The sequence below is a fragment of the Oncorhynchus masou genome, chromosome 23 (genome assembly GCF_036934945.1).
Source record: "Oncorhynchus masou masou isolate Uvic2021 chromosome 23, UVic_Omas_1.1, whole genome shotgun sequence".
In the NCBI taxonomy this organism is placed as follows: domain Eukaryota; kingdom Metazoa; phylum Chordata; class Actinopteri; order Salmoniformes; family Salmonidae; genus Oncorhynchus; species Oncorhynchus masou.
The window spans coordinates 29,618,270-29,641,440 of record NC_088234.1 but is presented as its reverse complement, the minus strand read 5'-3'; the positions used below and the strand labels follow the sequence as shown (position 1 = coordinate 29,641,440).

Sequence of the window (23,171 nt, the reverse complement as noted above, 5' to 3'; positions counted from 1 at the left end):
CGTTGTTACTCCTATATGTTTCCATTTCACAATAACAGCACTTACAGGTGACCTGGGAACTGACTTGTTGAAATGTAGATCTTTGGCCATGTAGTGTATTTTCTGTTATTTTTCATTCGAAAGTGGTAGCACATAAATTTTTAAGCAAGTCAACAGATTGCTCTTTCTTCAATTTTACAACCTCTATTTTCACATCTCCCTATAGTATAGAGCTGGAGGTGTTTCTTAAAAAAAAATACATGATCATTCACACAGAATAATCTACACACTGCCTTGGCAACTGTACCTTCCTGAACAGCGCCTCTTTACAGTAGCCTACCAACTCTACTGTACAAGCATCATGCGCATGGGCTGGGATCAGCAGGTAGGTGGAGCCAGCACAATGTGCAAATCTTACGCAAGAATCGCGGAATCCTGATCAACCGCAGAGAGGCAATAATGTGGGCGATGGTGTGTCGGCGTTACTCCTGTGTTTTTTCCAAGGTAGAGTGCTAAAGAGAGATGGGCGTGACAACGGGCTGTCTGGACCACGAATAGTCTCCGGGAGGAAAGAGCATCTCGCAGTCTCCGATGTACCCGATGACAACGGAGAGGCAATGCCGACTGTCGGGTCCAATTGTTGTTCCATCCAACATACCTTCGCAGGTGGTGTTTTAACAACGGCACGACGTCCGATATTGAGGCCGCACGGGGATTGACACCATCCAAAAGGGAATAAAAAAATCTAACGGACCTCCTTCGGCACACATTAGCGGGTATTTATTGATTAATTTGCCAACTTGTTCAATTAGGCTACTGTCCATCAATGTGTGTTTCGGTGCTGAAGTGGTTTGACAATTGGCCCGTCTTGTGTCTTTTTTTTTTCTTACATTCATGATAGCAGATCGGATAGGCTATTCTGTTGTCTCTGCGTGTGTGCTTGCGTGCGTGGCGATGTCTTGTTATTGTAGTATTTATTGTCTGTGCAGTGGATTCCCTCGTGTACTTCCCTGCCTCAAAGACTGCTGTGCTATGGAGCAGAGAAACGTTCAAACAAATAAGCAATTATTACAATGGGTAGGCTATTAAAAAAACACTAACCTCAGTAGGCCTAAAGATATTGTAATTACCTGCCCATCATAATCACTTTTCACCATATCATGTAATTTTTTAATATAGCCCAACATATTTTTTTCCTGCGATGGTTCTTTCAGCAAGCCTACACTAAACAAGGTTTTAATGCTGCAATTTTTTATATCCAACTGAAATGTCATCTTCCATGCTATTACGGCTATGATTATAATGAGCAAAATGACAAGTCCTTGATTCAAATGATTGCGTCTCCTTGGCTATAGCGATCATAGACGTCCGTCGTGAGCATAACAGAGGGACACGCAATCCTCTGCAATCTGGCCCTTGAAGGCACAGAGCAGAACCAGCCATGATCATGTTCTCAGTGCCCAAGTCGGTGTGTAGCTTCGTTGGTTTATATTACATATCAAAATATGTTTAACTTTGCCTTATCGCATAGCTGAAGGACTCTGAGCATAGTCTATTTATTCTGGTTAGGTGTTTGGCAAATTATGTTATTTGGGGAGGCCTGCTTGCTGAGAAAAAACGAAATCCTATACGCATGATGATAATGGGGAACAAGATGGCTCACAACTCCCTCAGACTTTGGAGTGCAAGTATACATTGGGGAACCTGGAAGTGTAAAAATATTATTGAGCAGGTTTGGTTCCATTATGGCCCCTTGTCCAACACACACACAAATATATATAATTGTTTAAGATAAAATAAGCTGTATAGATAAAGATCTTAGAAATTAACAAAGGTCTCAGTCTAACAAATCTGTGTTAATTTGTCATATACTGTATTATGTGCACAGTATAACACAAACACTCACACATACACACACATTCACACACAAATCAAATCCAAATTTATTGGTCTCGTACACATATTTTGCAAATGTTATCGCAGGTTTAGTGAAATGCTTTTGTTCCTAGCTCCAACAGTGCAGTAATAGCCTACCTAACAATACAAAGCATAGACTTAAGAAATATTAAAAATATATTAGAATGAGTAATGTCAGAGTCTGGAATATAAATACAGTACCAGTCAAAAGTTTGGACACACCTACTCATTCCAGGGTTATTCATTATTTTTTACAATTTTCTACATTGTAGAATAATAGTGAAGACATCAAAACTATGAAATAACACATATGGGATCACATAGCAACCAACAAAGTGTGAAACAAATGAAAAGATTATATTTGAGATTCTTCAAAGTTGCCACCCTTTGCCTTGATGACAGATTTGCACACTCTTGGCATTCTCTCAACCAGCTTCATGAAGTAGTCACCTGGAATGCATTTAAATTAACAGGTGTGCCTTGTTAAAAGGCCATTTGTAGAATTTCTTTCCTTAATGCTTTGAGCCAATCAGTTGTGTGACAAGGTTGGGGTGGTATACAGAAGATAGCCCTGTTTGGTAAAAGTCCATATTATGGCAAGAACAGCTCAAATAAGCAAAGAGAAACGACAGTCCATTATTACGTTAAGACATAAAGGTCAGTCAATCTGGAAAATTTCAACCCGTGGTCGAATTGCTGGGGGAAAAAACTACTAAAGGACACCAATAAGAAGAGGAGACTTGCTTGGGCCAAGAAACACGAGCAATGGATATTAGACCGGTGGAAATCTGATGAGTCCAAATTTGCGATTTTTGGTTCCAACCACCGTGTTTTTGTGAGACGCAGAGTAGATTTTGGATGATCTCCGCATGTGTGGTTCCCACCGTGAATCATGGAGGAGGAGGTGTGATAGTGTTGGGGTGCTTTGCTGGTGACACGGTCTGTGATTTATTTAGAATTCAAGACGCGCTTAATCAGCATGGCTACCACAGCATTCTGCAGCAATACACCATCCCATCTGGTTTGCGTTTAGTGGGACTATCATTTGTTTTTCAACAGGACAATGACCCAACATCCCTCCAGGCTGTGTGAGGGTTATTTGACCAAGAAGGAGAGTGACGGAGTGCTGCATCAGATTACCTGGCCACCCGACCTCAACCCAATTGAGATGTTTTGGGATAAGTTGGACCACAGAGGGAAGAAAAAATAACTAACAAGCGCTCAGCATATGTGGGAACTCCTACAAGACTGTTGGAAAATCATTCCAGGTGATGCTGGATGAGAGCATGCCAAGAGTGTGCAAAGTTGTCATCAAGGCAAACTGTGACTACTTTGACGAATCTCAAATATAAAATATATTTAGATTTTTTAACACTTCATTGGTTACTACATGATTCCATATGTGTTATTTCATAGTTTTGATGTTTTCACTATTATTCTACAATGTAGAAAATAATAAAAATAAAGAAAAACCCTTGAATGAGAAGGTGTGTCCAAACTTTGGACTGGTACTCTTTACATGTATATGATGGTGTGTATACAGTAGACATTATGGACAGACACACACACACACACACACACACACACACACACACACACACACACACACACACACACACACACACACACACACACACACAAACAACAGGTTTGCAGCATCTCATTCTCAATTTGTATGTTCCATATAACCAGTTTCCTATTCCCCATCATGTACTGTAGTTTTGCTGTGGTCTTGCTGTGCTTGTTAAAGAGGCCTCGATGTTCTCCTGCTGTGTCCTCGCTTAGAGCCTACTGGGAATCTGTCTGTTTTGTTTCTCTTTTGCCTGCCCCTGTTCCTCCTCCTATTCTTCCTCTTCCCCCTATAGGGTAAATACACAACTTCGTTAATACTGTTTACAACTGCAAAGAGTAAATACAGACAATCCTAATGAGTAAGTTCCTCACACTTAAGCATAATCCCATTCAAAATGCATTCTTCACAGTCTTAAATGGACTTCTGTCTACAGTCACACAGATGAATCCTGCATGACTGATGCTTACTCATACAGGCAGTCCGTAAGCTGGTTGTCTGCTGTGACACGTGGGAGAAAGAGAGAGAGAGAGACAGACTGAGAGAAAGAGAGAGCGAGAGAGAGAGAGCTAGGGAGGGATAGAGAAAGAGAAAGACAGTGAGGACGAGTGACGGGGGAGAGAGGAAGAGAGGAGAGTGGAATAGCGAAAGGGTGAGTAATGAGGAAAAGAGAAAAAGAGAGGGTGAGAGAGAGAGGGTGAGTCAGAGTGTGTGTGGTACCGGTGAAGAGGTGATGAGGTAACTGAGCGGCCCACCTGTGTGTCTTCTTGTAAAGCCAGAGGGGTCAAGCAGGTAGGTGGAGGTGGCAATAACACAGAGATATTACATAACGTATACTTACCGACAAAATACTACCAATCTTAAGGGGAACCTTAGGCCAAGTGTAGGCCGAAGCCATTTGAACCATTGAGATATACGTATATTAACCTGTGCATTTTAGCTATTGAGATATGAACCCATTTGAACCTGACAAAGAGTAGTCTCAGTAAAGGAAGAGAACATCCTCAACTCTGAACATGTAAAAAGGGTGCTTGGAACCGAAAATCAATCATCTAAAAAATGTAAATAACACCTGGCAAAGATACCCCAATGTGACTCTGGGGGAATACAATGTGTTGTCACTGAACAAGGGCCCCTTTTCCAAGAAGATACAGACAAACAACTTGGACTAAGATGTAGTATGGGATGGATGGTTGAGCCTGGTATTGGATGATGTTGTTGTTGCTGTTGTTGTCTCAGAGTTTGAATAAGCACTCTATTGGGATACCACAGGCTCTATTATGCCTGTGTGCCAGCTTGATGTGAAAGGAGGATTTCTTTTCTCAGAATATTTGTCTCCAAGTATAGAATATTGTGTGAGTGATTTTTCTAACCTGGTGAAGGTGGAACCCTCTAGAAGTTTGTTGGAAAGACACACACAATCTCACACGCGCACACACACTTTCTCTCAGTCTCTGAGGTAGTATGTTGTTCCCTCTCCATTAATGGCATCATAGCACCCACTGCACTGCACAGCACTAGCCCAGTCACAGACTTTATCAGGCAGGCCCATTAGTACACAACACCAGTGCTATCGGGCTTTGTCTGCTTCGATAACAGGTGACACCTTGGCCACCATAGACCATGACCGACAATTGACTGGCAATCAATGCAATAACTCAGTGTTTTTTACGACAGTGTCGTATGTCCTCATGTGCCTGTGCATACGGTGTAGGTTAGATGGCCTCTGTCAGCTAGCATTGGACATGTTTGGGAATTGTGGTGGTGGTGATATGAATTTAAACAAACCAGTAGAGTAGAGTTACGGCATATCTCAGTTTATCTTCTGCCAAACATCTCGCTTTTCTTAGCAAGGTGCTAAATCTGAGTCCCTCGTTGCCATGTTTTCATCGTGTTGCATACCAAGATAAAATGTTGCAGATAGTAGCACAGCTACCCTGACAGTAACGGTCATGTGCAGTGGAAATGTATTCCCAGTGATATCCAGTATCAGGAAGAAGCTGACACGAGGCAATACCATGGAATTCACTGCAGTACACTCTTGAGAGAAAAAAAGGTGCTATCTAGAACCAAAACGGGTTATTTGGCTGTCCCCCTTGGATAACCCTTTGAATAACCCCTTTTGGTTCCAGGTAGAAGAACTCTCTTTTTTGGTTTCACCACTGCTACAAATGTTAAACCACAAATCATCACTGAATGGAAATTGTTGCCTCTTTAATCGTATGCAATTGATATGATAGTGGCTACATTTCTCTAGATATGGGAGAAAATAAAAAAAATACGTTCAAAAAGATGTCTGGAAAGGAGTAAAATGTGATCAATGTTGTCAGGAATTCATATTTTATTCCTGAGATCACTTCCTGGTGTGTATATTTAGCTCTCTGTTCATTTGTTACTGGATGGAGATGGAAGAGCTTCACCCCTCCATTTCACTCCTCTCTCTCTCTCTCTCTCTCTCTCTCTCTCTCTCTCTCTCTCTCTCTCTCTCTCTCTCTCTCTCTCTCTCTCTCTCCCACACACACTCACCCTTCCTCTGCAGTAGGAGGAGAGAGAATTGTGGGTGAATTGTGGTGAAGAAGAGGGAGGGAGACATTTGGAGAAAGGGGGAGCTAAGGTTGAAGAATGTTCTTAATGAAACCAACCAAAGATAATATAACAAATGTTAGATTACATTGTGATACCCTGTGTAATAACTGCAATGGAAATCGTGAAACACGTCGCTATGTGTCATTGTTTTCCTTTGTGTCTGTTGACCTGTGTATTATCGGTGGTCGCTATTCCTTTCCGGTCCCTATAGCTACCATCCCAGTCTTTTACTGTGGACTGCATTTCTATCTCTCTATCTCTCTCTCTCTCTCTATTATTCTATTTCCCTTTGTCTTCCTTTGTCACAGAGATTTTCTTTGTTCCTCTGTCTCTTTCTCTCAATAACCCCCTCCCACCCTCTACATCTCTCTCTCTCTCTCTCTCTCTCTCTCTCTCTCTCTCTCTCTCTCTCTCTCTCTCTCTCTCTCTCTGTCTCTCTCCACTCCCAGGTTGTGGCAGTGGGTTGATTAGAAAGTGCGTGGCAGAGAACAGGTAATCCATCACCCTGCCAAACCCCTGCACCGGCGAGCATGCGCACACACACACTGTCTCACACACACACCGCCCACGCACACCGTGTGTCCCCTCTCTCAGTCCCTTCGTCTGTCTGCCTCCATCCCTCCTATTCTCATTGTCCATCTCTGGTTTCCCATTTTGCCCTTTGGTTTTAGTGTCATGCTTTAGGTCTGTCTGTGCTTGTACACATCAGTGCAAGGTACCTTGTATCTCCACCTCTCATTTCTCTCCACCTCTCAATCCTCCTCCTCCATCCATCCGGCCATGCCGCCATGGTTTTTCTATTTCAGTCTCATCCTCCTCTCCCTACTCAACCCCTCCCCTCCCTCTTTCTTTCACTCCCTTTCTACCTCTCCTGTGTCCATTTTTTCTCTCCATCCTACTCCTATAACACTCCATCTCCCAGCCATAGCAATGGAGAGCCATAATGAAATGGCGACCGCCTGCCTAAATCTGCTCTCTGTCGTCCATCATCTCATTATGAGGGGATGTTCTCTGTGTTGGCCTCCGATTAGACGTGTTTATATCGAATAAAGTCTAATGTTCACGTCGTGATGCAATTGACAAGTCGCCGGAACAGCTGTGGTCCCCATGCTCTTGTCTGATCTGGCCGTTCATTTTGAGGGATGGGGCTTTGAGGTTGGACTGCCCAAACTCAAGATTATATAGGATATCAGACACATAGACAGAATGAGAATGTCAGTTCTAGTTCATCTATTTCTGTGATCAGACAATTTGTACTTCTGGGGGAAGATAAACATATAGCAGAGTTGGAATTCCAGTCTGTTTATAACCATAACATGTTTTTAGTTGTTGTGTAGGTATGCCATGTTCATGATCCATAAAGAGTGAACAAGGCAATGGTCTATTATGGCTGGCTGTGTGATGTCACTGGTTTCATTGGATTCGTGGTGTAGGTGGTCTCGCCCACTTTGGATTGATAATAGGGTATTTATAATAAACATTGGCATAGAACCTGTGTTTGCCTCATTGCCAACACAGACAGGGAATGCAGAGATTTTTTTGACTTGTGTACATTTGCAAATGTCAAGGGATTTAAATGTAAATAGACATTTTACTGTATATGTGCACCCACTGTTTGAGGAGATAATCATCTTTCCTTTATTCACAATTCATGTGATGTGATGCTTGTTTCTGTAAAGCACCACTAGAATGTATCCCTGTGCTATTATACAATTGTATTAGACTATCATAAAAAAATATATTTTTAGTCCAATTCCTTCAATGCCAAGTGCTTGTTTTCATTTGACAGTGCTCCCAATCGAACCATTGAAATGCCACAGCCAGCCAAGCAGCCATAAACCTTTTGTAAAAACTGAAAACCAATCATGTTGAACCCAGAGAAAAGTTGCAGCTCTCACAGGGTTTGTTAAGAATCTCGGACACGACAGAACATCGATTGATGGTTATCTGGTTGTTAACTTTAAAAGCTTTGGGAAACATGTTCTCTTGTTTTGAGTGATTCTTGGCCCTACAAAGGACTATAGTAACACTTGCCAATGGCCATAGAACTTGAGTTCATTTAACAATGGTAGGATATGTCAGACAGAGACACAATGTGGTACAAGCTGAGGCTGTAGATTTAGGCGTTTAACTGCCTGCGTGAAAATGCTTGGCTCACTTGTACCCATCTAGTCCTATTCGTTTTGCCTGTCTAGCGTGCGCGCGCACACACACACACACACACACACACACACACACACACACACACACACACACACACACACAGGCATGCACGCCCGCACGCACACACAGGCATGCACACACACACTCTGCAAATGCACCAAGTCAGCAAAGAAGAGAGAGTACTTCTGTTTTGTCACATAATGCAGTATGACAATTAAACTTTTAAGTATAGCGACATCATCATGATGACTGTCTGAGTAGGACCACAAATGCTGCGTCTTTGTTTAAAGGCCATGTATATTTGAATATTGAACTCTTTGATGCGCTGATGATACATCGGTGACTGCATACAGCTGTATCCTTGTCTTGGTGCACTGATTCTCTTGACTGTCTCTTATATCTCTTTCTGTCTCTCTCGCTCTCTCCCTCGCCTTTCGCTCCCTCCTCCTTCTCTCCCTCCCAGCTGTGAGCCCACATTGTGGCCGGCGGGCATGGTTTTGGAGGGTAGCTCGGAGGCCCTGTGTCCCCCGCCCTCACTGGAGCTGCGCCCGTCCTGCAACAAGAGCCAGCCTTCGCCTCCCCTGGGCTCATGCTCCACGCCCCACGACGGACTCTTCCCCGGGGACAAGGAGCCCGTCAAATACGGGGAGCTCATCGTCTTAGGGTGGGTTACCTGTCCCTCTGTGTGTGTGTGTGTGTTGGTGGGTGGGTGTTTCTGTGCGTGTTTGCTTATGTGTCTTCAACAGTGGTTAATATGTACAACAGTTGCCCATACCATTCATCTCATCCCAGGCTGTGTTATACACGCCATGCCTTGAAGAAGCGTTATTTATATGGACTCAGTCTCAGTGGTTGTGTGTACACTCTTAAGCTATCCTTGTCAGTTAGAAGAAACCCCCCTTCCTACCTTCTTTACAAAGCCAAAAAGACTAGCCCTTGCAGCTCCTAGACACACACAGTAACTATCTTTCTTTCCGTTTCAGTGGCTCATAAAAAAAGAGCTAATTTGACTCCCTTACAATGATGCCATTGTAAGAGTCATGGGGCAGAATAGGCAAATTACACTCTCAACTGCCGAGAGAGAGAGAGAGGGGGGGAGAGAATTGTAGACTCATATCTTACTCACTCTTACAGTGATAGTATATAATAATTGTGGATAATGAGTAAGGCTGAATATTCTATGGATTTTATTAAGAGGGAGTGTAATGCCAGCTGCAGACATTTTATGAGCCCTATCCAATCATGACATGGGCAGGTAATAGGCAGGACATAGGCAGACTAACCCATATAGGGAATATTCCCCTCAGAACCAAATTAAAATTTATGGATTGAGATTCAAGCCATTTGGTCCAGTTTTAGAGGAATTGTTTACCTCAAAGTGTGTCACATGTTCACATCTCATAGGTAGTCTAAAATTGTTGTCTGATTTGTTGTGTAGATCCAACTATATGTATTAGGACAATACATGCAAGCCTCAATCCCAACTGAATGGGGAAGATAGGCTGCCAACTAATACAAATGTAATTTGTATATTTTGTTGTATATTGAAAAGGTGTTTTATATTATGGCCTATACTCTACTCAGGCACAATGGTTCCTTGGCCAATGGGGACAAGGGGCGAAGGAGAAGTCGCCTGGCCCTCTACAAGAGACCCAAAGCCAACGGGGTCAAACCTGATGTCATCCACAATGTCTCCACCCCTCTGGTGTCAAAGGTGAGAGGTGACTGTCTAAATCACATTAGATTTAGACAGTCTTTCACAGTTTGAAACACTATTTAATAATTATATAAATGCTTACTCATTAACTCTAGAAATGTTCTGTGTGCAGGAATGAAAAGTACAAACTGTGTGTATGACTCTGTTTATATCAACGCTTACCACATATGGTACTAATACATTCCCAAGCAGGCAAAACGTTTGGGATGCCCTTTCCTGAGTAGCTGGCTATATGACCTGTTTCCTGTATATGTGTGTGTTCTGCATCGACAGGCCCTCAGCAACAAAAGCCAGCACAGCATCTCTTACACCCTGTCCAGGAGTCACTCGGTCATTGTAGAGTACACTCATGACACCAACACAGACATGTTTCAGGTGAGTCCTCTTTTATATTACCTACACATGACATGCCAAGTCAGCCAGAGCCCCAACACTTCAGCACGACAATGACCTGGAAACTGACAACAGAGTGTGTGCATCCTAAATGACATTTCCTATTTAGTGCTCTACTTTTGACCAGTGCCCATAGGGGTCAACGTCTGTGCATTATATAAGGGTACTGTTTGGGGGGGGGCGCACACCGTCAGAAGAGGAGCGAGGAGAGGGTTTATTTCCTGTGTGTTAGATAGCAGACTCCCGCTCTCCCTTCCCCCTCTCCTTTCGGACAGCGACAGACTGCTCTTGCTGTCTATCTCTCATCCCAGTGATGAATGAAGGAGTCCAAACTCCTGCGGGCAGAATGGATCTGAGGTGCTGCAGGCTCCAGGGCTGCGGTCCCATCTGTTCATCTGTCTGCTCTCTCTCTCCAACCAGGGGCTGTGACAAGGCTGCCATTTTATCTCCTGGCAGCCTGGGAGGAAACAAAACTTGTTTGCTGGTATGTTGTGGGCATTTCTCCACAACACTCCAGATGATACCCTGACTTCAGTGGGATTGAAATGGAATTGAGTTTTCTACCACCCTCCTCCCCAAAGACATGTTTCCACTCATATATCCTATTCTATTCTACTCTATTCTACTGTACTTTATTCTATAATTCTATTAACCATGAATCTCCCTCTATCTCCTATGGGCTACCTCGCCCTACAGATCGGGCGTTCTACGGAGAGCATGATTGACTTTGTGGTGACGGACACAGCGGGCAGCAGCACCAGTGGTGGTGGCGGTGGGTGGCAGGTCCAGGGGGCGGCAGGCGAGGGGGTCGGAGGAGGAGGAGGAGGGGGGCAGTCGGCCCAGAGCACAATCTCCCGCTACGCGTGCCGCATAATGTGCGAGCGCAACGCCCCTTACACGGCCCGCATCTACGCCGCCGGCTTCGACTCCTCCAAAAACATCTTCCTGGGGGTGAGTCGCGGTGATGGCCACAGTGTGAGTGACAGCATGGGCGACATCACACCCCGACCATGTCATCACGGTGATGAGCGTCACCACGTGTGATATACTGTGGAGATTGATTGAAGTCCGGGAGGAAATGGTGGTGTGGTGTGTAGGAGTTGTTAGTGGGTGTGTGAATGTTCACCATGTGGTCTGCTTCTTGGGCAATATTTATTCGAGGTGTATATTCATACACAAATTACCCGTCTGTACTGGACAAACAAATTAGAAATCTCTTGGCCCCATCCTATGCGCCCAACCACAAAAACAGCCCTAGCCTCACTTTGTTTAGAGATAAGACTATCAATGTTAAATATCAATAGACACATGTCCGGGACTGCCAGGCCGCATTTGCTTTCAGGCTCTGAGGGCCACGGCTTTTTTAATGGATTGGATTTATGACAGCATTGTTGGATTCTATACACACACATTCGCACAAACTGCAGAGAAATGGGAATTATGGGAATCAAGGAGCCGTGATTAAATTGATAGAATGTATGTGTGCAGTGGTGGGAAAAGTACTCAATTGTCATACTGGAGGAAAAGTAAAGATTCCTTAATAGAAAATGAGTCAAGTAAAAGTGAAAGTCAACCAGTAAAATACTACTTGAGTAAAAGTATAGAAGTATCTAGTTTTAAATGTACGGTGATTGAAAAAGTACTCAATTGTCATACGAGAGTAAAAGTAAATACTAGACTTCAAATTCCTTATGTTAAACCTATCTAGGACTGGGGAACCCTGTTCCACTAGCCGGAACCCCTCGCCAAACCAATGAAATTGCAGGGCGCCAAATACAAATCAACAGACTTCTCATAAATCCAATTTCTCAAACATACAAGTATAAGGTACAATTTTAAAGATAAAATTCTCTTTAATCCAGCCACAGTGTCTGATTTCAAAAATGCATTACAGCAAAAGCTCCACAAACGATTCTGTTAGGTCATCACCAGCTCACAGAAAAACCCAGCCATTTGTCCAGCCAAAGAGTGGAGTCACAAAAAGCAGAAAAAGAGATAAAATTAATCACTAACCTTTGATGATCTTCATCAGATGACACTCATAGGACTTCATGTTACACAATACATGTATGTTTTGTTCGGTAAAGTTCATATTTATATCCAAAAATCTTATTTTACATTGGTGTGTTACGTTCAATAGTTCTAAAACATGCAGTGATATTGCAGAGAGCCACATGAATTCACATAAATACTCATAATAAATTTTGATGAAAATACAACTATTATACATAGAACTTTAGATACACTTCTCCTTAATACAACCGCTGTGTCAGATTTCAACAAAAACTTTACGGAAAAAGCATAATCTGAGAACGGCGCTCAGAGCCCAAACCAGCCAGAGAAATATCCACCATGTTGGGTAGTCAACATTATTCATAAATAACATTATAAATATTCACTTACCTTTGATGATCTTCATCAGAATGCACTCCCAGGAATCGTAGTTCCACAATAAATGCTTGTTATGTTCGATAATGTCCATCATTTATGTCCAATAGCTTCTTTTGCTAGTGTGTTTGGTAAACAAACCCAAAAGTGCGATCTGGTCCATTCGGACGAAACGTTCAAAAAGTTATATTACAGGTCGAAGAAACTTGTCAAACTAAGTATAGAATCAATCTTTAGGATGTTTTTATCATGAAAGTTCAATAATGTTCCAACCGGAGAATTCCATTGTTTGTAGAAAAGCCATGGAACGAGAGCTAACTCTCTCGTGACCGGGCGTCTTGAGCCTGTGACACTCTGCCAGACCACTGACTCAAAGAGCTCTCATCCGGTCCCACTTCAGAGTAGGAGCCTGAAACAACGTTCTAAAGATTGTTGACATCTAGTGGAAGCCTTAGGAAGTGCAAGTCGACCCATATCTCACTGTGTTTTCGATTGGGCTAAGTTAAAAAACTACAAACCTCAGATTTTCCACCTCCAGTTTGGATTTTTTGCCTACCATATGAGTTCTGTTATACTCACAGACATCATTCAAACAGTTTTAGAAACTTCAGAGTGTTTTCTATCCAATACTAATAATAATATGCATATATTAGCATCTGGGACTGAGTAGGATTCAGTTCACTCTGGGCACGCTATTCATCCAAAAGTGAAAATGCTGTCCCCTATCCCAAAGAAGTTTTAAGTAAACTAGACGGCACAATTGTCTTAATTTACGGACAGCCAGGGGCACACTCCAACACTCAGACATCATTTACAAATTAAGTATTTGTGTTTAGTGAGTCCACCAGATCATAGTCAGTAGGGATGACAACACGTTATATTGATAGATATGTGAATTGGACAATATTGCTGTCCTTCCTGAGCATTTGAAATGTAACAAGTACTTTTGAGTGTCAAGAAAAGTTATGGGAATAAAAAGGTACATATCTTCTTTAGGAATATAGTGGAGTAAAAAGTTGTCCAAAATATAAATAGTTAAGTACAGATACGCACATGCAGTAAGTCGTTTATTGGGGCATGTGAGTGACGTGTGTGTTAGAGCTGGGAATTGCCAGCGACCTCACGATACAATACTATCACGATACTTCGGCGCCGATACGTTATGTGTTGTGATGCTCACGATTCTCACACTTGTGTATGTACTGTGTTATGATTCAATACTGTGATTTTATTGCGATTTAATGTCCCAAACCTATTTCCCACCCTGCGGTATGTCCGCTGCAGGGGGACAAGAGAGAGCCATAAGAAAACTAGTGTTGATCAGTCACGGATATAAAAGTGCTGAAAACAAATTGGCTCCCAAATTAAAAAAGAAGATGAAGAACAAGCTATGAAGGAAAAATACTGCAGTTTTGGTGCCGCTACAGCCAACTAGTGCAAAAATAATATCCCGATATGTAACTGTATCCGTCAAACACTTCTGTCTATATCTGCGTGCAAGTATGTGCACATACGCTTGTGTTTGTGTGTGTGCGTGTGCTTGCCCGCACGTGTGCATGGGAGTGTGAGTGTTTGCTGAAAACCACTCCAATCAGCAAACACAACAATAAACTGCATTAAAATTACAGTGCAGTGGTCCAGTGCAGTGAAGTAGAGGGGGGTTGCTTGTGTTTGATCCATTCTGGCAGAGGCACTCAGTTCCCCCCCTTCTCCCTGTCTTCCCCCATCCCCCTCGCCCATACAGGGAATGAGTTATCGAAGGGGTTCTGCGAGATGAACACGGAGTGTAAATGGAGAAAGAGAGAGAGTTGGCACGGGAGAGATGGGGAGGCCATTTGGGGGGGGGTGAAGGGAGGAGGGAGGGAGAGGGGCCATTGTCATTGTGGAAGACATTGGAGGCAGGAGTCCAGCTGTACTCATCTCCATCGATGGGAGTCGGCCCTAGGGTCAGAGTCAGACACACTGTGCTGCCACACCGTCAGTCTGCTACTGACCTCCACTAGCATTTGATTATGAGGGGCAAGAATGGCGGCCATATTGGATTAGATGAAGGAAGGTGGTAATGTTTTTGAAACGCTTGACTGGTCAATGTTCGTCGCGTGCCAACAGTGACCAAGGGCAATGACAGGATAGTTCATATACCAGACAACAGTGTTATGATATACTTACATATGCTTTAGTGGATATCACACAAGAAATAAGTGTTTATACTGAAAATGGTTTTCGTTGACTACAGATATACAACAAAATGATGGCATCGATGACAACAATTGCATGACACCACATGCAACCTTTTGTCCTATTTGTTTGTCCATTGCAGTGTCAATGTGTCCACGTCGAGACAGCATCATGCGATAACATCCGGATGACTAACCTAACCCCACCACATAGACTTGCGTAATTCATCTTAGCATCATAGCATGTGGCCGGTGCAAGACATACAGGAGAGAAACCTCAGAGCCCTCAATAGCTTAAGAGCTGCTAGCTGCTGTCAATGAAGCGAAGGCGGAATAACCTCCGCACGGCTCCCTCCTCTACAACTGGCACACACACAATGTCCTTGGCAGACAGCGGAGTCGGGCAGGCAGCTCGGCCCACTGCTACTGTGGAGGTGGAGAGGGAGCGCGGGATGGAGAGAGAGTGGGAGGGATGGAGAGGGAGAGAGAGAGAGAGAGAGAGAGGGATAGATGGATGGATGGAGGTAGAAAGGAAGTTTATTCAAAATATTAGGACATAAATGTTCTGAAAGGCTTATACAATAACACTGGTTGAATGGCTTGTCGTCATGCCTGCTTTGAAAGGTATGCCCACTGACAGAAAATATCATAACACTGCCACTGCAGGGACTGAATGCCCTGCAATGTTTATGTGTGCGTGTGCATTGCTGTGTGTTCGTCTGTATAGTGGTCCTACTCTGGTCTAAATATAGCAGTGCAGAAAAGCAATGTTAGCTGTTTATTTTCTCTCTCTCTCTCTCCCCCACCCATCTCTCTCTCTCTCCCTCTCCCTTACTCTCTTTCTGCCTCTTCCTCTCCTTCTACCCCCCTCTCTCTCTCTCTCTTTATCTGTCTCTGCTTTTATCCATCACTGTCCCTCACCTTGGCTCTCTGTCTGTCTGTTTGTGTGTGGGTCTCTCAGGAGCGGGCTGCCAAATGGCGAACGTCAGACGGCCTGATGGATGGCCTGACCACCAATGGGGTGCTGGTGATGCACCCGGCGGGAGACTTTGTGTCGGAGCCGGCGCCAGGCGTGTGGCGGGAGATCTCGGTGTGCGGGAACGTCTTCGCCCTGCGGGAGACACGCTCGGCCCAACAGAGGGGAAAATTGGTGAGGGGGAGGTCGTCATCAGTGGGGGGGGGGGACACTACTGTTATATCTGCAGTTACCTGTTATCTGATGATCACGTGTGTGTGTACAGTCGTGGCCAAAAGTTTTGAGAATGACACAAATATTAATTTCCACAAAGTTTGCTGCTTCAGTGTCTTTAGATATTGTCAGATGTTACTATGGAATACTGAAGTATAATTTCAAGCATTTCATAAGTGTCAAAGGCTTTTGTTGACAATTACATGAAGTTGATGCAAAGAGTCAATATTTGCAGTGTTGACCCTTCTTTTTCAAGACTTCTTCAATCCGCCCTGGCATGCTGTCAATTAACTTCTGGGCCACATCCTGACTGATGGCAGCCCATTCTTGAATAATCAATGCTTGGAGTTTGTCAGAATTTGTGGGGCTTTGTTTGTCCACCCGCCTCTTGAGGATTGACCGCAAGTTCTCAATGGGATTAAGGTCTGGGGAGTTTCCTGGCCATGGACCCAAAATATCGATGTTTTGTTCCCCGAGCCACTTAGTTATCACTTTTTCCTTATGGCAAGGTGCTCCATTATGCTGGAAAAGGCATTGTTGTCACCAAACTGTTCCTGGATGGTTGGGAGAAGTTGCTCTTGGAGGATGTGTTGGTACCATTCTTTATTCATGGCTGTGTTCTAAGGCAGAATTGTGAGTGAGCCCACTCCCTTGGCTGAGAAGCAACCCCACACATGAATGGTCTCAGGATGCTTTACTGTTGGCATGACACAGGACTGATGGTAGTGCTCACCTTGTCTTCTCCGGACAAGCTTTTTTCCAGATGCCCCAAAATATCGGAAAGTGGATTAATCAGAGAAAATCACTTTACCCCAGTACTTACCTTTTGCAGAATATAAGTATGTCCCTGAAGTTTTTCCTGGAGAGAAGTGGCTTCTTTGCTGCCCTTCTTTGACACCAGGCCATCCTCCAAATGTCTTCGCCTCACTGTGCATGCAGATACACTCACACCTGCCTGCTGCCATTCCTGGGCAAGCTCTGTATTGGTGGTGCCCTGATCCCGCAGCTGAATCAACTTTAGGAGATGGTCCTGGCGCTTGCTGGACTTTCTTGGGTTCCCTGAAGCCTTCTTCACAACAATTGATCCGCTCTCCTTGAAGTTCTTGATGATCCGATAAATGGTTGATTTAGGTGCAATCTTACTGGCAGCAATATCCTTGCCTGTGAAGCCCTTTTTGTGCAAAGCAATGATGACGGCATGTGTTTCCTTGCAGGTAACTATGGTTGACAGAAGAATGATTCCAAGCACCACCCTCCTTTTGAAGCTTCCACTGTGTTATTCGAACCCAATCAGCATGACAGAGTGATCTCCAGCCTTGTTCTCGTCAACATTCACACCTGTGTTAACGAGAGTATCGCTGACAGGATGTCAGCTGGTCCTTTTGTGGCAGGGCTGAAATGCAGTAGAAATGTTTTGGGGGGAATTCAGTTCATTTGCATGGCAAAGAGGGACTTTTCAATTAATTGCAAATTATTTTATTTTTTTCACCTTTATTTAACCAGGTAGGCTAGTTGAGAACAAGTTCTCATTTGCAACTGCGACCTGGCCAAGATAAAGCAAAGCAGTGTGACACAGACAACACAGAGTTACGCATGGAGGAAACAATAAACAAGCCAATAACACAATAAATGGGTCAATGATACAGTAGAAAAAATAAAGTCTATATACTGTGTGTGCAAAAGGCATGAGGAGGTAGGCAATAAATAGGCCATAGGAGCGAATAATTACAATTTAGCAGATTAACACTGGAGTGATAAATGAGCAGATTATGATGTGCAAGTAGAGATACTGGTGTGCAAAAGAGCAGAAAAGTAAATAAAATAAAAACAGTATGGGGATGAGGTAGTTAGATTGGGTGGGCTATTTACAGATGGACTATGTACAGATGCAGTGATCGGTTAGCTGCTCATATAGTTGATGTTTAAAGTTGGTGAGGGAAATAAAAGTCTCCAACTTCAGCGATTTTTGCAATTCGTTCCAGTCACTGGCAGCAGAGAACTGGAAGGAAAGGCGGCCAACTAAGGTGTTGGCTTTGGGGATGATCAGTGAGATATACCTGCTGGAACGTGTGCTATGGGTGGGTGTTGTTATCGTGACCAGTGAACTGAGATAATGCGGAGCTTTACCTAGCATAGACTTATAGATGACCTGGAGCCAGTGGGTCTGGCAATGAATATGTAGCGAGGGCCAGCCGACGAGAGCATACAGGTCGCAGTAATGGGTGGTATAAGGTGATTTGGTAACAAAACGGATGGCACTGTGATAGACTGCATCCAGTTTGCTGAGTAGAGTGTTGGAAGCTATTTTGTAGATGACATCACTGATGTTGAGGATCGGTAGGATAGTCAATTTTATTAGGGTAAGTTTGGCGGCGCAAGTGAAGGAGGCTTTGTTGCGAAATAGAAAGCCGATTCTAGATTTGATTTTTGATTGGAGATGTTTAATATGAGTCTGGAAAGAGAGTTCACAGTCTAGCCAGACACCTAGGTGTTTATAGTTGTCCACATATTCTAGGTCGGAACCGTCCAGGGTGGTGATGCTAGTCGGACGGGCGTGTGCGGGCAGCGAATGGTTGAAAAGCATGCATTTGGTTTTACTAACGTTTAAGAGCAGTTGGAGGCCACGGAAAGAGTGTTGTATGGCATTGAAGCTTGTTTGGAGGTTAGTTAGCACAGTGTCCAAGGATGGGCCAGAAGTATGCTGAATGGTGTCATCTGCGTAGAGGTGGATCAGGGAATCGCCTGCAGCAAGAGCGACATCATTGATATATACAGAGAAAAGAGTCGGCCCGAGAATTTAACCCTGTGGTACCCCCATAGAGACTGCCAGAGGTCTGGACAACTTGCCCTCCGATTTGACACACTGAACTCTGTCTGCAAAGTAGTTGTAGTAGAACCAGGGGAGGCAGTCATTAGAAAAACCAAGGGTATTGAGTCTGCCGATAAGAATACGGTGATTGACAGAGTCGAAAGCCTTGGCCAGGTCGATGAAGACGGCTGCACAGTACTGTCTTTTATCATTGGCGGTTATGATCACTCTTCATCCGATCACTCTTCATAACATTCTGGAGTAAATGCAAATTGCCATCATACAAACTGAGGCAGCAGACTTTAAATTAAGATTTGTGTCATTCTCTGTGTCATTCTCAAAACTTTTGCCCACAACTGTATATGTGTGTGTGTGTGTGTGTGTGTGTGTGTGTGTGTGTGTGTGTGTGTGTGTGTGTGTGTGAGAGATATATATATAGTAGAATAATAGTGAAGATATCAAAACTATGAAATAACACATATGGAATCAAGTAGCCACCCTTTCACTTGATGACAGCTTTGCACACGCTTAGCATTCTCTCAACCAGCTTCACCTGGAATGCTTTTCCAACAGTCTTGAAGGAGTTCCCACATATGCTGAGCACTTGTTGGCCGCTTTTGGCCCTTCACTCTGTGGTCCAAGTTATCCCAAACCATCTCAATTGGGTTGCGGTCAGGTGATTGTGGAGGCCAGGTCACCTGATGCAGCACTCCATCACTCTCCTTCTTTGTCAAATAGCCCTTACACACCCTGGAGGTGTGTTGGGTCATTGTCCTGTTGAAAAACAAATGATCGTTCCACTAAGCGCAAACCAGATGGGATTGCGTATCGCTGTAGAATGCTGTGGTAGCCATGCTGGTTAAGTGTGACTTAACTTCTATGTAAATCACAGACAGTGTTACCAGCAAAGCACCCCCACACCATCACACCTCCTCCATGCTTCACGGTGGGAACAACACATGCGGCGATCATCTGTTCACCTACTCTGGTTGAAATCAAGAATCTCAAATTTGTACTCATCAGACTAAAGGACAGATTTCTACCGGTCTAATGTCCATTGCTCGTGTTTCTTGGCCCAAGCAAGTCTCTTCTTCTTATTGGTCCTTCGGTAGTGGTTTCTTTCCAGCAATTCGACCATGAAGGCCTGATTCACACACAGTCTCCTCTGAACAGTTAATGTTGAGATGTGTCTGTTACTTGAACTCTGTGAAGAATGTATTTGGGCTGCAATTTCTGAGGCTGGCAACTCTAATGAACTTATCCTCTGCGGCAGAGGTAACTCTGGGTCTTCCTTTCCTGTGGCGGTCCTCATGAGAGACAGTTTCATCATCGCGCTTGGTGGTTTTTGCGACTGCACTTGAAGAAACATTCAAAGTTCTTGAAATGTTCCAGATTGACTGACCTTCATGTCTTAATGTAATGATGGACTGTCGTTTCTCTTTGCATATTTGAGCTGTTCTTGACATAATATGGACTTGGTGTTTTACCAAATAGGCCTATCTTCTGTCTACCACCCCGACCTTGTCACAACACAACTGATTGGCTCCAATGCATTAAGAAGGAAAGATATTCCACAAATGAACTTTTAACAAGGCACACCTGTTAATTGAAATGCATTCCAGGTGACTACCTCAGGAAGCTGGTTGAGAGAATGCCAAGAGTGTGCAAAGTTGTCATCAATGCAAAGGGTAGCTACTTTGAAGAATCTCAAAAATAAAATAAATTTTGATTTGTTTAACATTTTTTTGGTTACTACATGATTCCATGTGTTATTTCATAGTTTTGATTTCTTCTCTACTTTTCTGCAATGTAGAAAATAGTCAAATAAAGAAAGACCCTTGAATGAGTACGTGTCCCAACTTTTGACTGGTACTGTATATATATGTGTGTTTGTGTGTGTGTGTGTGTGGTTAAATTAAGGACTCCACAGTTATGCTAAACATCTGATGAGCTTTAGAGTTTCCCAACTATGAGTTATGAATGATGTTTTGTGAATCAATCATTAAAGTTTGATTCGATTCTTGATGGTATGCGACAGGGTAGGATGATCACAGTGCCATAAAGTGGTCGTAGGATAGGGAAACAAAAAATTTAAAAAGTCAAAGGCACAGAAAAAGGAAACAATGTATGCAAATAATTATGGTTTGACAGTTACAGTATTGTCTGTACCTGTTTACGAATCCTCCCCTTAATCCTCCTCCCCACCCCGTTTCCCTCCAGGTGGAGAACGAGTCCAACACCCTGCAGGACGGCTCTTTGATTGACCTGTGCGGTGCCACCCTCCTGTGGCGTACCCCGACGGGCCTGCGCCGCACCCCCACCCTCAAGCAGCTGGAGTCCCTCCGCCAGGAGCTGAATGCTGCCCGGCCCCAGTGCCCCGTGGGTTTTAACACCCTGGCCTTCCCCAGCCTGGCCCGGCGAGAGATTGTTGACAAGAAGCAGCCCTGGGTCTACGTCAACTGTGGTCACGTGCACGGCTACCACAACTGGGGCTACCGGAAAGACAAGGGCCACAACGTGGGCCCCGGGGGGACGGCTCCGGCGAGTACCGGGGAGAGGGAGTGCCCCATGTGCCGGCGCGTGGGCCCCTACGTGCCCCTGTGGCTTGGCTGCGAGGGCGGGCTGTACCTGGACGCTGGGCCACCGACACACGCCTTCTGCCCCTGCGGCCACGTGTGCTCTGAAAAAACTGTGGCGGGCTGGAGCCAAATCCCGCTGCCGCACGGAACGCACGCCTTCCATGCCGCATGCCCCTTCTGCGGCACTTGGCTGACGGGTGAGCAGGGGCACATCAAACTCATCTTTCAGGGGCCCGTCGACTGAGGCCGGAGCTGAGTGGCTGAGATAGGGGGCAGGCTAGAGGGAAGGTGGACTGGGGAAATGTCTAAAAGGACTGTCTGTAAGGAAACGACAAAAATAGCCAAGACTGTCGAAATGACGATGGACTGAACCGAAGAAGAGAGGGAAACGTGATGGAAGTAGATGATGCATAAATGGCATTTGAGTTGTATTTGGGGAAGATGTAAATAAAAGGTGTTGAAATGAATACGTGACTGGTGTTTGGTGATCTTTGGAATACTGATTGTAGGTAAAAAAATAAAAAATAAAGTGTCATCCGACACAGTTGTCAGATGTGATTTCAATATTTGAAAATGTGAAATTCATGGTGAACTTGCTGTTGTTTCAGTTAATCCAGATGAATCAGATCTCATGATAAAACCATCCATTGTATCGGTGTGTTTACAGATCTAAAACAATGGGTTTAAAGCACTTGATTCCCCATTGACTCCATGTTAGAGCTAGCTCTGCAAACTGTTTCTATCCTGGTGATTGACTCCTTAGATCGGATTCATCTGAATTCCTACACCAGGTCACCAAAATCAGCTAATTGAAGACGTGATTGCCATCCACTTGAGGAAACCTATCCAGTGAGGTTTGATTTTAACCTTCGCCAGGGTCCATCTCTCTCCGTCTCCCCTGAGGAGCGTCTGGTACCCAGCTCCCAGTCTGCAGCGCCGCCACCAACACCAACGCTATAAATAACTCACTCAAGGTCACCAGCGCCCCACCACCACAGGGCCACGTCAGGAGAAGAGAGGGAGGAATGGATGGAGGGAGGGGGGAGGGAGGACGAAGGACAATGGGTCAGTTTAGTAATGAGATTCCACATACTGTAGGTCAGGTCAATGAGCACATCACGCTCAAAATCAGTACAAATTGCACTAGAATTATTTTAAATAATGGCCTAATTCTAAGCCTGAAATGCTATACATTTAGACCAATGTCTGAGTGAAAATGATGCATTTGCCATACCACACAACCATACAGTAGAGTCATTGAATTCAACATACAATATGAATTTTTGTACACACATTCCTGCAATTCTCTACTGTAATGACTTCTAGCTTTATCATTATGTGATGCAAATAGCGCTGGAAAGGGATTAGCTGGTATGTTTTTGCTGAGAGGGTCTTCTTACTGCAGACTGCAGCAGTAGTCCTAAGAGGGATGTCTGCAGTACTTTATATTAGACTGACTAAAAAAGAGCCAGCATTTCCCTGCCCACAGCGCAAACACTCCTCCCCGGCAATATGTGAATTATTCCATTTGAAGCATCTCCATATTGAACGCATTCCTTCATACTCATGCGGTGTTAGAGTAGAGTACACCTTTAGATGAGAAGCTGCCTGGGTCTTCTTCAGTCTGACTGTTTATTTGAGATATATATATATATATATATATATATATATATATATATGTCAAGGACAAAGTAGAGATGACAG

At 44.0% G+C, this 23,171-nt stretch overlaps 1 protein-coding gene across 2 annotated transcripts; it reads left to right on the top strand.

Annotated features, from left to right (window-relative positions):
* The first annotated feature begins 387 nt into the window (after positions 1 to 387).
* LOC135510720 (E3 ubiquitin-protein ligase pellino homolog 1-like) lies at positions 388 to 21,934 on the top strand. 2 transcript variants are annotated; one of them, XM_064931870.1, is made up of 8 exons: positions 388 to 755; positions 6,502 to 6,544; positions 8,679 to 8,879; positions 9,800 to 9,929; positions 10,206 to 10,307; positions 11,022 to 11,276; positions 15,852 to 16,040; positions 21,109 to 21,934. In XM_064931870.1, the coding sequence occupies exons 3-8, from the start codon at positions 8,707 to 8,709 to the stop codon at positions 21,709 to 21,711; spliced, it is 1,452 nt and encodes a 483-aa protein (XP_064787942.1). In that variant the 5' UTR covers positions 388 to 755; positions 6,502 to 6,544; positions 8,679 to 8,706; the 3' UTR covers positions 21,712 to 21,934. The 2 variants fall into 2 exon arrangements, with proteins under 2 accessions (XP_064787942.1, XP_064787943.1); XM_064931871.1 differs by lacking the exon at positions 6,502 to 6,544.
* Positions 21,935 to 23,171: the final 1,237 nt, after the last annotated feature.

Excerpts from the sequence above, each read along its gene's own strand:
- LOC135510720 (XM_064931871.1), top strand. The coding sequence starts at position 8,707 with ATGGTTTTGGAGGGTAGCTCGGAGGCCCTGTGTCCCCCGCCCTCACTG. Across the intron at positions 9,930-10,205 it reads CCACCCCTCTGGTGTCAAAG|GCCCTCAGCAACAAAAGCCA; the intron begins GTGAGAGGTGAC and ends CTGCATCGACAG. Across the intron at positions 10,308-11,021 it reads CCAACACAGACATGTTTCAG|ATCGGGCGTTCTACGGAGAG; the intron begins GTGAGTCCTCTT and ends CTCGCCCTACAG.